This window comes from Oncorhynchus clarkii, chromosome 22, assembly GCF_045791955.1.
Source record: "Oncorhynchus clarkii lewisi isolate Uvic-CL-2024 chromosome 22, UVic_Ocla_1.0, whole genome shotgun sequence".
NCBI lineage: Eukaryota > Metazoa > Chordata > Actinopteri > Salmoniformes > Salmonidae > Oncorhynchus > Oncorhynchus clarkii.
Window position 1 is genome coordinate 32,302,865 of NC_092168.1, and position 14,319 is coordinate 32,317,183.

Below are 14,319 nucleotides of genomic sequence, written 5' to 3' on the forward strand. Positions count from 1 at the left end.
CACTATCATCTTCTTTGTTTTGTTGACATTGAGTGAAAGGTTGTTTTCCTGACACCACACTCCGAGTGCCCTCACCTCCTCCCTGTAGGCTGTCTCGTCGTTGTTGGTCATTTAAGCCCACTACTGTTGTGTTGTCTGCAAACTTGATGATTGAGTTGGAGGCGTGCATGGCCGCGCAGTAATGGGTGAACAGGGATTACAGGAGGGGGCTGAGCACGCACCCTTGTGGGACCCCAGTGGAGATGTTGTTTCCTACCTTTACCACCTGGGGGCGGCCCGTCAGAAAGTCCAGGACCCAGTTGCACAGGGCAGGGTTGAGATCCAGGGCCTCAAGCTTAATGATGAGCTTGGAGGGTACTATGGTGTTGAATGCTGAGCTATAGTCAATGAACAGCATTCTTACATAGGTATTCCTCTTGTCCAAATGGGATAGGGTAGTGTGCAGTGTGATGACGATTGCATTGTCTGTGGACCTGTTATGCAAACTGAAGTGGGTCTAGGGTGGCAGGTAAGGTGGAGGTTATGTGATCCTTGACTAGTCTCTCAAAGCACTTCATGATGACAGAAGTGAATGCAATAGTAATAGTAATTTAGTTCAGTTATCTTTGCCTTCTTGGGTACAGGAACAATGGTGGCCATCTTGAAGCATGTGGGGACAGCAGACTGGGATAGAGAGCGATGTCCGTAAACATACCAGCCAGCTATTCTGCATACCTTCGCCTCTCCAGAGCCCGTTGGGGAGTTGCAGCGATGAGCCAAGATTGAAAAAAGTGGGTAAAATAACAATATGGAGAGTGTTATTCAGTAATGTATTAGATTTGCCCCAAACATAACACTTTGTATTCAGGACAAAAAGTAAATTGCATTGGAACATTTTTTGCAGTATTACTTTGGTGCCTTGTTGCAAACAGGATGCATGTTTTCCTTCTTTTCACTCTGTCACTTAGGTTAGTATTGTGGAGTAACTGCAATGTTGTTGATCCATCCTCAGTTTTCTCCTATCACATCCATTAAATTCTGTAACCGTTTTAAAGTCACCATTGGCCTCATGGTGAAATCCCTGAGCGATTTCCTTCCTCTCCGGTTAGGAAGGACGCCTGTATCTTTGTAGTGACTAGGTGTATTGATACACCATCCAAAGTGTAATTAATAGCTTCACCATGCTCAAAGGGATATTTCAATGTTTTACCCACCTACCAATAGGTGCCCTTCTTTGCGAGGCATTGGAAAACCTCCCCCCCTTGCCTTTGTGGTTCAATCTGTGTTTGAAATTCACTGCTTGATTGAGGGACCTTACAGATAATTGTATGTGTGGAGGACAGAGATGAGGTAGTCATTCATAAATCATGTTAAACACTATTGCACAGAGAGTGAATCCATGCAACGTATTATGGGACTTGATAAGCACATTTTTACTCCTGCTTGTCATACAAAGGGGTTGAATACTTATTGATCCTAGACATTTCCACTTTTCCTTTTTTATTAATTTGTAAACATTTCTAAAAACATAATTCCACTTTGACATTATGTGGTATTGTGTGTATACTAAAGTAGTGCACTATGTAGGGAATAGTGGGCATTTGGGACACACAGAGACTCTGCTGGGCTTCTCTCTTAGTGGCTGCTGCTGCTGCCTCTCTTTCTCAATAATAACAGCATTGTGTTAAATGGCTCAGGGTTATTTTGGTCCCCTGGTCTCCACAGTCATGTGACAGTAGAGCAGAGTGCTGTAGTGTAACTGCTGCTGTGTAGTAGCCTCAAGGAGATGATGGCTGGGCAGCGCCAGTTAGTCAAAAACACAAGACAAGACATCATGTTAATCAGCCTCAAGGTTTCAACTGATGACCTCAGCAAACTCCTGTCAGCCCTGACCTCCATGTAGAACAATAGAGGACTAACTGCAGACAGAGTCTGCGTCCTAAACGGCACCCTATTCCCTACATAGGGAACAAGGTGACATTTGGGACGCAAGCAGAGGCTCCCATGTTACTGAACGGTTTAACCAACCACCTCTAAACCTTATAAAGCAAGTGAATAAAGCGTACTGTACCTTTGGTGGCTTGAAGGGGTAGTCGGATGAGAAGGTGATATCTAGGAAGAAGACCCCTCCCTCATACACAGAGCCTGGTGGTCCCAGGATGGTGGATCTCCATTCATAGATGTTGTCTCCCTTGGGTCCCGCACTGCAAATACACAAAGACAACAGCCAGAGTAAGTGAAACCCTTTCTGCCTTTATTGTTAAGCCAGACAAAGACTTACAGGATAAAAAGTTGCACTCAATAAAACTGTGGAAACATTCAATAATGTGAGGGTTTTTATTTCATGACTTGATTTTTGTACCCTGCTGCTACCTATTACACCTCAGTTCCTCAGTTAGAGACCAGCATCACTCCTCCAGACCCATTTAAATGGATGTAAATGGACAAGCTATCACAGGGGAAAGTCACACAGTCAGGGCTCTGCCTGAATAGGCTGTAGAAGCATATCTGAACAGGAGATATAGCTAGCTATGTGTTAATGTAGCACTCAGACAAGCAGGTGAATGAGGGGGTGGAAGCTGCCTTGAGCAGACAGACACTTATCTACAATGTCCTCACTATTCACCCTCGGCTCTATTACCATGTGATGAAAAGACATCACACGCACGCATGCACGCACGCCCACACACACACACACACACACACACACACACACACACACACACACACACACACACACACACACACACACACACACACACACACACACACACACACACACACACACACGTCTGTCAGTAGCCTTGAGAAAGAGAGAGAGAGAGAGACAGAGAGGCCACTCACCACTCACCAGTCTCTCAGTAAAGTACTCGACCCATTGTCAATAGGACAATTGATAAAAATACACCCTGATTACAGCACTGTCAATAATACGGGTATATATAAAATCAATACGACTGTACAAATGTATGATCACTAGCCTTGTCCCATTTTGTATACGATGTCAGTCAGAGAAGTTAAATCAAACACAGGCTGATCATTATTATAATCCTGGTTTTGGAGCTAAATAAAACAGTTTGTTTTACCCATAAGATCTAGACAAAGAACTCTGAGCTAGAAGACAAAGGGACAGAATGCCAAAACAGGTGATGATGCTTTAACTATAGCCATCTGTCCTTCACTGGAGATATCTGGTGGTAGAGACAGATCAATCTTTTCACCTCTTCCCTCCACACATCAATCTGACAAGCCTTCAGCAGAGGCATGAGAAGCCCTTCTTTAAGCTGCCAGCCTGGCTGTCTGAGAGACACTCCCTCACCTTGTTACCTGATCTCACTGTTACTTACTATACAGGAGACTTTCATTTAGGAATAACGGTACATCTAGCCTGGTGCTAGATCTGTTTGCCCTGTATTATAGTTAACTTTGGGTAACACTTTATTTGGATAGGCTATCTGAAGATGCTCTACAGACTATGCACAGACTATCAGTAACATTTCAACTATAACACTTTATTTGGATAGTCTATCTGAAGATGCTCTACAGGCAATCTACAGACTAGCAGTAACATGTAAACTACAGTGCCTTGCGAAAGTATTCGGCCCCCTTGAACTTTGCGACCTTTTGCCACATTTCAGGCTTCAAACATAAAGATATAAAACTGTATTTTTTTGTGAAGAATCAACAACAAGTGGGACACAATCATGAAGTGGAACGACATTTATTGGATATTACAAACTTTTTTAACAAATCAGAAACTGAAAAATTGGGCGTGCAATATTATTCAGCCCCCTTAAGTTAATACTTTGTAGCACCACCTTTTGCTGCGATTCCAGCTGTAAGTCGCTTGGGGTATGTCTCTATCAGTTTTGCACATCGAGAGACTGAAATGTTTTCCCATTCCTCCTTGCAAAACAGCTCGAGCTCAGTGAGGTTGGATGGAGAGCATTTGTGAACAGCAGTTTTCAGTTCTTTCCACAGATTCTCGATTGGATTCAGGTCTGGACTTTGACTTGGCCATTCTAACACCTGGATATGTTTATTTTTGAACCATTCCATTGTAGATTTTGCTTTATGTTTTGGATCATTGTCTTGTTGGAAGACAAATCTCCGTCCCAGTCTCAGGTCTTTTGCAGACTCCATCAGGTTTTCTTCCAGAATGGTCCTGTATTTGGCTCCATCCATCTTCCCATCAATTTTAACCATCTTCCCTGTCCCTGCTGAAGAAAAGCAGGCCCAAACCATGATGCTGCCACCACCATGTTTGACAGTGGGGATGGTGTGTTCAGCTGTGTTGCTTTTACGCCAAACATAACGTTTTCCATTGTTGCCAAAAAGTTCAATTTTGGTTTCATCTGACCAGAGCACCTTCTTCCACATGTTTGGTGTGTCTCCCAGGTGGCTTGTGACAAACTTTAAACAACACTTTTTATGGATATCTTTAAGAAATGGCTTTCTTCTTGCCACTCTTCCATAAAGGCCAGATTTGTGCAATATACGACTGATTGTTGTCCTATGGACAGAGTCTCCCACCTCAGCTGTAGATCTCTGCAGTTCATCCAGAGTGATCATGGGCCTCTTGGCTGCATCTCTGATCAGTCTTCTCCTTGTATGAGCTGAAAGTTTAGAGGGGCGGCCAGGTCTTGGTAGATTTGCAGTGGTCTGATACTCCTTCCATTTCAATATTATCGCTTGCACAGTGCTCCTTGGGATGTTTAAAGCTTGGGAAATCTTTTTGTATCCAAATCCGGCTTTAAACTTCTTCACAACAGTATCTCGGACCTGCCTGGTGTGTTCCTTGTTCTTCATGATGCTCTCTGCGCTTTTAACGGACCTCTGAGACTATCACAGTGCAGGTGCATTTATACGGAGACTTGATTACACACAGGTGGATTGTATTTATCATCATTAGTCATTTAGGTCAACATTGGATCATTCAGAGATCCTCACTGAACTTCTGGAGAGAGTTTGCTGCACTGAACGTAAAGGGGCTGAATAATTTTGCACGCCCAATTTTTCAGTTTTTGATTTGTTAAAAAAGTTTGAAATATCCAATAAATGTCGTTCCACTTCATGATTGTGTCCCACTTGTTGTTGATTCTTCACAAAAAATACAGTTTTATATCTTTATGTTTGAAGCCTGAAATGTGGCAAAAGGTCGCAAAGTTCAAGGGGGCCGAATACTTTCGCAAGGCACTGTATCCATTAAGCCAGACCCTAGCTCTAACCCTAACCTTAACCCTAACCCTTATTCTAAACCTTACCCTAACCGTAACCTTAGCAAGCAGTTGCTTATCAACAGAGAGTTTGTTGATAGTATGACCATCTACAGATGGAAGAGCAGGACTATCCAAAAAAGCGTGACCCAACTATGACCATAGGAGTCGGCTATACAGCACAAACAGATCTGGGACCAGGCTTATGTAAACCTGCCCCTAATGTACATTTCACAAGGAAACTAGGATATGTTACGTGCAGAGATCCACAGCCTACAACCTGTTCAGGCCAGCTATCCCGGAGTCGCCTCTTCACTGCTGACGTTGAAACTAGTGTTTTGCGGGTACTATTTAATGAAGCTGCCAGTTGAGGACTTGTGAGGCGCCTGTTTCTCAAACTATACACTCTAATGTCCTTCTCTAATGTCCTCTTGCTCAGTTGTGCACTGGGGCCCCCACTCCTCTTTCTATTCTGGTTAGAGCCAGTTTGCACTGTTCTGTGAAGGGAGTAGTACACAGCGTTGTACGAGATCTTCAGTTTCTTGGCAATTTCTCGCATGGAATAGTCTTCATTTCAGAAGAAAGTTATTTGTTTCTGGCCATTTTGAGCCTGTAATCGAACCCACAAATGCTGATGCTCCAGATACTCAACTAGTCTAAAGAAGGACAGTTTTATTGCTTCTTTAATCAAAACAACAGTTTTCAGCTGTGCTAACATAATTGCAAAAGGGTTTTATAATGATCAACTAGCCTTTTAAAATTCTAAACTCAGATTAGCTAACACAACGTGCCATTGGAACACAGGAGTGATGGTTGCTGATAATGGGCCTCTGTACACCTATGTAGATATTCCATAAAAAATCTGACGTTTCCAGCTACAATAGTAATATACAACATTAACCATGTCTACACTGTATTTCTGATCAATTTGATGTTATTTTAATGGACATAAAATGTGCCTTTCTTTCTAAGTGGCCCCAAACTTTTGAACGGTGGTATATCTACTATTTCAGAATCATGTTGACTCTAATGCTTCCCACAGCTGTGTCAAGTTGGCTGGATGTCCTTTGGGTGGAGGACCATTCTTGATACACACAAGACACTGTTGAGCCTGAAAAATGTGGCACTGTTGCAGTTGTTGACACAAAGCAGTGTGCCTGGTACCTACTACCATACCCCTTTCAAAAGCACTTAAATATTTTTTGTCTTGCCCATTCTCACTCTGAATGGTACACATACACAATCCATGTCTCATTTGTCTCAAGGCTTAACAATCCTTCATTAACCTGCCTCCTCCCCTTCATCTACACTGATTGAAGAGGATATAGCAAGTGACATCAAGAAGGGATCATAGCTGTCACCTGGATTCACCCAGTCACTCTATATCATGGAAACAGAAGTTGATTTGTTTCCATCGTTCAACAGAAGTTGTTTTGTCCACTCTGTATATCACTCATTGGCCTATTCCTCTGTTCTGGCACATATCTACTATCCCCAGGGATCCTCTCAGAATCCCTCACCCTTCATCCACCCTCCACTACTTTCTTCACTGCCTCAGAATACGACACCTTCTGCACTACTCTGACCCTGGCCACGTCAACCTGCTTCTCTCACACCAGACACCTCCGATCCCCAGTAACATGAGCACCACTACAGTTGACACACACAACTTTTCCCACAAAAACTACAAATTCCTCTGTCCCATGTCCTCCTGCACACTTCCCACATCCTGGATTCTCGCTCCTACACACTGCTGCAACATGCCCATAAACGTGACACCTATAACACCGCAGTGTATTTGTCACAACAGCTCTAACAGCATAACTCATATATCATAACATTACTTTATCAGGTAAAGACTCTGAATCAAAGCTCAAAATAACAGACCGTGTCACCTCTGTTTCACCATGCCCCCCACCGAATCTGCGTCGCAATGAACGGTGGGTGTCACAAACACCAGGAATCTTCAACTTAAATTGCTCCACCGCCACATTTAACACTACCCCAGAAATCACTCCCTTCAATGGTGCAAAGCAAGATACAGGGCTTTCCCCAAGTTGCATCGCATGGAGCGCCTGTGCCTTCCGAGCTAAAGTAATACAAACAAACATCACAAGTCCACTTCGGGTTACCTTCAACGACTCAACAGCACCCACCATCTTTTCCACCCAACCTGAAACCACCCAAGGATCAGCAAAAAGGCCTGGTTCCACCCTCTTCAAAAATCTCCCTCCCACTGGAACAAATGTATCTTTATCCTAACCATGTCTATCAATGCAAGGTTCGGGCTTCGAGCTCCTCACAACACCTTCTACCCCTTCCATTTCACCTCCAGAACTCAAACTGGCGTCCGGCTCACTCTGTTTGAACTTGACACCAATCTTCCTCAACATACCTTCTTCCCCATCATCGCTAGCCCCAACCTACATGTACAAATAACCTTGACTAACCTGTACCCCTGCACATTAACTCAGTTTCCGGTACACCTTTGATACAGCCTTGTTGTTGTTATTTTATTGTGTTACTTTTTATTTATTTGGTGAATATGTTCTTAACTCTTAAGGGCTTGTAAGTAAGCATTTCACAGTAAGGTCTACACATGTTGTACTCGGCACATGTGACAAATACAGTTTGATTTGAATTTTACAAATTCAATCCCATCCTCCTCCCTTCACCAATTACCCTACACCTTCTGAAAATATTTTTAAGCCAAAATCTCTTTTTAGCCTCCTCGAGACATGCTAAGCCCTGTACTCCCTCCACTTCAAACTCAAACTGCTTCCCCTGCTCGAGTCATGTAGCCGATCGTTCCACTCGGAGAGTTCTCGGAAATGAACACGATCGAGAAACAACACCACATGACTGAAACTATTTCTTGAATCAAATGTCCTGTTCTGTTTTGCTGAAATATAGGTAAGGTCACAGACATTCCTAACACTGATCTGATTAAAATGCATGGAAAACCACATTAATGACTAAAAGTCATTCTAAACAGGATGATAGGAAAAGTGTTTCAAATCTGAACACTAAGAAGAAATAGGTGTTTTCCTGGTTGGAAACTGACTGGCAAAAGCTGACTGTCATGTTTAATCTTGCATTCTAAACACCTGTGTTGAAGATGAGAACACCTATTGGCAAATCTAAATGCCTAATGTGTAAGTTTTCAACACTGACGTTTAGGTTATAAACGTGCCACGTTTCATGGTGTTACAGTGTAGCAATTGGGTAAATAAATGAAACAAGTTCCAGTAGGCTAATATTTTTTAAGCCCGTATGAATTGCTCCCGAGTGGCGGAGCGGTCTAAAGCACTGCATCTCAGTGCTAGAGGCGTTACTACAGGCCCTGGTTTGATCCTGGGTTGCATCACAACCGGCCGTGATCGGGAGTCCCATAGGGCAGCACACAATTGGCACAGTGTCAATCGGGTTAGGGGAAGGTTTGGCCAGGGTAGGCCGTCATTGTAAAATAAGAATTTGTTCTTAACTGGCTTGCCTGGTTAAATAAATAAAAATATTGTATTATAGTATAATTACAACTCATATATCGGCCGATATTGGCCTTTTAACGCTATATAACGGTATGGGCCGATAACTCCACCGATACCGATATTCAATAAAAAGGATGAAAAGGGAATCTCATGCTTATCAGAACACGTGTGGCCATTGTCAAGATGTGCCATTATTATCACAATGTATGAAATCAACATTTGAAGCATAGTTATTGGACAATTTCTCTTTTGGATTGCAATTTATGAGAATTCAGTGTGAAATGTTTTAACTTTTTAATTTCCCCGATGTAAAACAGTATTTTAGCAGATATATCGGAATCAGTAAGATGGTGCAGCTGTAAAACCTTTTGAGGATATGAGGACTCATGCCAAATCTTTTCAGTCTCATGAGGGGAAATAGGTTTTGTTGTGCCCTCTTCACGACTGTCTTGGTGTGCTTGGACCATGTTAGTCTGTTGGTGATGTGGACGCCAAGGAACTTGAAGCTCTCAACCTGCTCCACTACAGCCCCGTCGATGAGAATGGGGGCGTGCTCGGTCCTCCTTTCCTATAGTCCACAATCATCTCCTTTGTCTTGATCACGTTGAGAGAGAGGTTGTTGTCCTTGCACCACACGGTCAGGTCTCTGACCTCCTCCCTTTAGGCTCATTGTTGTCGGTGATCAGGACTACCACTGTTGTGTCATCAGCAAACGTAATGATGGTGTTGGAGTTGTGCCTGGCCGTGCAGTCATGAGCGAATGTGCAGGGATAATGGAGTGTTTGGGTTAGATATGTACAGGGGTAAGGTGACTAGGATATATGATAAACAGAGTAGCAGCCGCGTTTAATATGATTGTATGTGAGTGTGTGTACGTGTGTGTGTGAGCAAATTAAGTGTGTGTGTGTGTATTGGAGTGTCAGTGTGAGTGTGAGTGTGTAGAATGTAGGGCTAACCCCAATTGTTTGGTCGATAGGCTGTTGGTTGATCGAGATTTTCTTTTGTCGAGCAGTAGCAAATATATATATATATTTTACGGTGCACGAGACGCCTGTCTTATTCACGCTCATCTCAGTGAACTGATACATTGCGGGGGTCGCAGGGATGGCACAGGCCAAGAAGAAAGAGAATGTGGCTAAGATGCACATCTCTATCCAGAATGCGTTCCCTCCCACCAATTTGTGCACATTCATTGTTTCGTAACTTCATTGTTTGAATTGTTTGTGTTTGATTGTTAGTGTCTATCAATTCAGCATTAAATATATCACCGCTAGTAAATTGACCATTCATTTCTAATCTACAATGTTTGTTTGTTTACAGTCATTTCTGTTAATGCATTCAATACATGAATATTCCAGTCATTTACCATTCTCATTGACTTTGAAATAACACATATGGAATCATGTAGTCCCCCCAAAAGTGTTAAACAAATCAAAACATATTTTGTATTCTTCAAAGTAGCCACCCTTTGCCTTGATGACAGCTTTGCACACTCTTGGCATTCTCTCAACCAGCTTCACTTGAAATGAGGTCCCACATATGCTGAGCACTTGTTGGCTGCTTTTCCTTCCCTCTGCGGTCCAACTCATCCCAAACCATCTCAATTGGGCTGATGTCGGATGATTGTGGAGGCCAGGACATCTGATGCAGCACTCCATCACTCTCCTTCTTGGTCAAATAGGCCTTACACAGCCTGGAAGTGTGTTGGGTCATTGTCCTGTTGAAAAACAAATTATAGTCCCACTAAGCGCAAACCAGGTGGGATGGCATATCGCTGCAGAATGGGGTGGTAGCCGTGCTGGTGAAGTGTGCCTTGAATTCTAAATAAGTCACCGACAGTGTCACCAGCGAAGCACCCCCACACCTCCTCCTCCATGTTTCACAGTGGGAACCACAATGCAGAGATCATCCATTCACCAACTCCGTGTCTCACAAAGACATGTCGGTTGGAGCCAAAAATCTCAAATTTGGATCATCAGACCAAAGGACAGATTTCCACTAGTCTAATGTCCATTGCTCATGTTTCTTGGCCCAAGCAAGTCTCTTCTTATTATTGGTGTCCTTTAGTAATAGTTTCTTTGCAGCAATTCAACCATGAAGGCCTGATTCACGCAGTCTCCTCTGAACAGTTGATGTTGAGATGTGTCTGTTACTTGAACTCTGTGAAGCATTTATTTGGGCTGCAATCTGAGATGCAATTAACTCTAATGAACTTATCCTCTGCAGCAGAGGTAACTCTGGGTCTTCCTTTCCTGTGGCGGTCCACATGAGAGCCAGTTTCAATATAGTGCTTGATGATTTTTGCAACTGCACTTGAAGAAACTTTCAAATGTCTTAAAGTAATGATAGACTGTTGTTTCTCTTCGCTTATTTGAGCTGTTCTTGGCATAATATGGACTTGATCTTTTACCAATTAGGGCTATCTTCTGAACACCACGCCTACCTTGACACAACTGATTGGCTTAAACGCATTAAGGAGGAAAGAAATTCCACAAATGAACTTTTAACAAGGTACACCTGCTAATTTAAATGCATTCCAGGTGACTATCTCATGAAGCTGGTTGAGAGAATGCCAAGAGTGTGCAAAGCTGTCATCAAGGCAAAGGGTGGCTACTTTGAAGAATCTAAAATCTAAAATGTATTTGAATGAATAGGTGTGTCCAAACTTTTTACTGGTACTGTATATTTATATACTGAACTAAATATAAACGCAACATACAACAATTTCAAAGATTTTACTGAAATACAGTTCACATAAAGAATTGAAATAACTTCATTAGGCCCTAATCTATGGATTTGACATCACTGGGAATACAGATATGCATCTGTTGGTCACTGATACTTAAAAAAGTATGGGTGTGGATTAGAAAACCAGTCAGTATCTGGTGTGGCCACCATTTGCCTCATGCAGTGCGACACATCTCCTTCACATAGAGTTGATCAGGCTGTTTATTGTGGCCTGTGCAATGTTGTCCCAGTCCTCTTCAGTGGCAGTGTGAAGTTGCTGGATATTGGTGGGAACTGGAACACGCTGACGTACAAGTCCATCTAGAGCATCCCAAACATGTTCAAATGGGTGACATATCCCCAAACATATGGAAGAAGGTACTCTGGTCTGTACTCTGGTCAGATGAGACTAAAACTGAGCTTTTTGGCCATCAAGGAAAACACCTTGTCTGGCGCAAACCCAACAATTTTCACATCACCCTGAGAACACCATCCATGTTTTTCATCGGCAGGGACTGGGAAACTGGTCAGAATTGAAGGAATGATGGATGGCGCTAAATACAAGGAAATCTTTGAGGGAAACCTGTTTCAGTCTTCCAGAGATTGGAGACTGGGATGGAGGTTCACCTTCCAGCAGGACAATGACCCTAAGCATACTGCTAAATCAACACAAGTGGTTTAAGGGGGATCATTTAAATGTCTTGGAATGGCCTAGTCAAAGCCCAGACCTCAATCCAGTTAAGAATCTGCGGTATGACTTAAAGATTGCTGTACACCAGCGGAACCCATCCAAATTGAAGGAGCTGGAGCAGTTTTGCCTTGAAGAATGGGCAAAAATCCCAGTGGCTAGATGTGCCAAGCTTATAGAGACATACCCCAACAGACTGCAGCTATAATTGCTGCAAAAGGTGGCACTACAAATTATTGACTTTGGGGGGGGTGAACATTTATGCATGCTCAAGTTTACTTCTTGTTTGTTTCACAACAAAAAAATATTTTGCATCTTCAAAGTGGTAGGCATATTGTGTAAATCAAATGATACAAACCCCCAAAAAATCTATTTTAATTCCAGGTTGTAAGGCAACAAAATAGGAAAAATGCCAAGAGGGGTGAATACTTTCGCAAGCCACTGTACTGCCAAATTATCTAAAACAACATTAAATGATCTGGTAACAGCTCTGGTGGACATTCCTACAGTCAGCATGCCAACTGCACACTCCCGCAAAGCTTGAGACATCTGTGGCATTGTGTTGTGTGACAAAACTGCGCATGTTAGTGTCATTTTATTGTCCCCAGCACAAGATGCACCTATGTAATGATCATGCCGTTTATCAACTTCTTGATTTGCCACACCTGTCAGGTGGATGGATTATCTTGGAAAAGTAGAAATGCTCACTAACAGGGATGTAAACACATCTGTGCACCACATTTGAGAGAAATAAGCTTTTTATGCATATGGAACATTTCAGGGCTCTTTTATTGCAGCTCATGAAACATGGGACCAACACTTCACAAGTTGCATTTATATTTTTGTTCAATCTTGAACATTATTATTTATTTTGGATGCAATTTGAATGGAATTGATGGAGAGAGAAAAATACTATGAGAGAGTGCTCACATGCACAATTATTTAAAGCAACGATATTCGAGTGATAGCCTGTTTTAAAACTTTGCATCTGCAATAAAAAAATATATATTTCCAAAAAAAATGAAGGTAACCCTGAAAGCGAGATGGATATGTATAAATTAGACATGCACTCAGTTTTTATATCACTATTGTATCTGCTCATCTGCAGCAAATATATATCTGTCACAAGAAAAAAGTTACCATGATGAGATGATACATGCATTGTAAACTGCACTCCATACCGAGATGTGCTGTCTGTCCCCACCCTGAGCGTTGATGATTGATCATGCAGATAACTGAGAGTAGGCCATAGAGAAGCCAGATTTAGAAATGTAACAGTTCCATTTCACATAATCCTGTTCATAAAAATAATTTATTATAATTTACAGGTTTCTCACAGTTATTGATTGCGGGAAAAGAGAGTGGGTTTGAGCAGGAGAGCTCAGTAAATCTCGGTAACCCGTTTCCCGCTATTCAACCCTAGCTACTACTACTAAACCATTTGGCATTACTGCTCTCTGAGCAATGATGCTTACAGCATCTGTAAATAGCCAGTCCAATCTACCTACCTCATCCACATATTGTTAATATGAACTTTTTGCACACCAGTATTTCTACTTGCACATCATCATCTGCACATCTATCACTCCAGTGTTAATTTGCTGAATCGTAATTACTTCGCTACTATGGCCGATTTATTGCCTACCTCCTCACGCCATTTGCACACACTTTATATAGATTTTTTTTCTACTGTATTATTGACTGTACGTTTGTTTATTCCATGTGTAACTCTGTGTTGTTGTATGTGTCGAACTGCTTTATCTTGGCCAGGTCGCAGTTGTAAATGAGAACTTGTTCTCAACTGGCCTACCTGGTTAAATAAAGGTGAAATAAAAATGTTTAAATCACCAAGCCAAGCCAGCAACACCTCAGCAGCCCCACTGTATTCAGTCAGTCATACTACAAGGGCTACTACTCCTAAACTCGTCTGGCAGAATTACAGACTACTCTAGAATCTCTGGTAGGGATGTGACAAATGGACAATTGTTTTTAACGTTTAAACTGCATTTTTTTAATCAGTTTTCAGTTGACTTTTTTTATTTTTCTCTCACAGAAATTCACAATTCAACTGTGCTGCTGCCAGCAACAGTTTCGGTCTCACGGTGAGTCCCTTTCAGATGGTTAAGCATTGCACAAGTACTTCCATTACTGTACCTCAATTTCACCTCACAAAGTTTGCTTTTCCTTTTCATTTAACTTCTCAAAGTATTGCCATATAGGA

The 14,319-nt window shown here is 42.2% G+C and overlaps 1 protein-coding gene across 2 annotated transcripts in view; it reads right to left on the reverse strand.

Moving 5' to 3' along the window:
• The window catches only part of LOC139380796 (ubiquitin-conjugating enzyme E2 E3), a 55,555-nt gene that overhangs the window by 11,928 nt on the left and 29,308 nt on the right, over positions 1-14,319 (reverse strand). For both annotated transcript variants that reach the window (XM_071123826.1, XM_071123827.1), the window contains exon 4: positions 2,051-2,183. In XM_071123826.1, the coding sequence (XP_070979927.1) occupies positions 2,051-2,183 (133 nt within the window). The remainder of the gene's footprint in view (positions 1-2,050; positions 2,184-14,319) is intronic.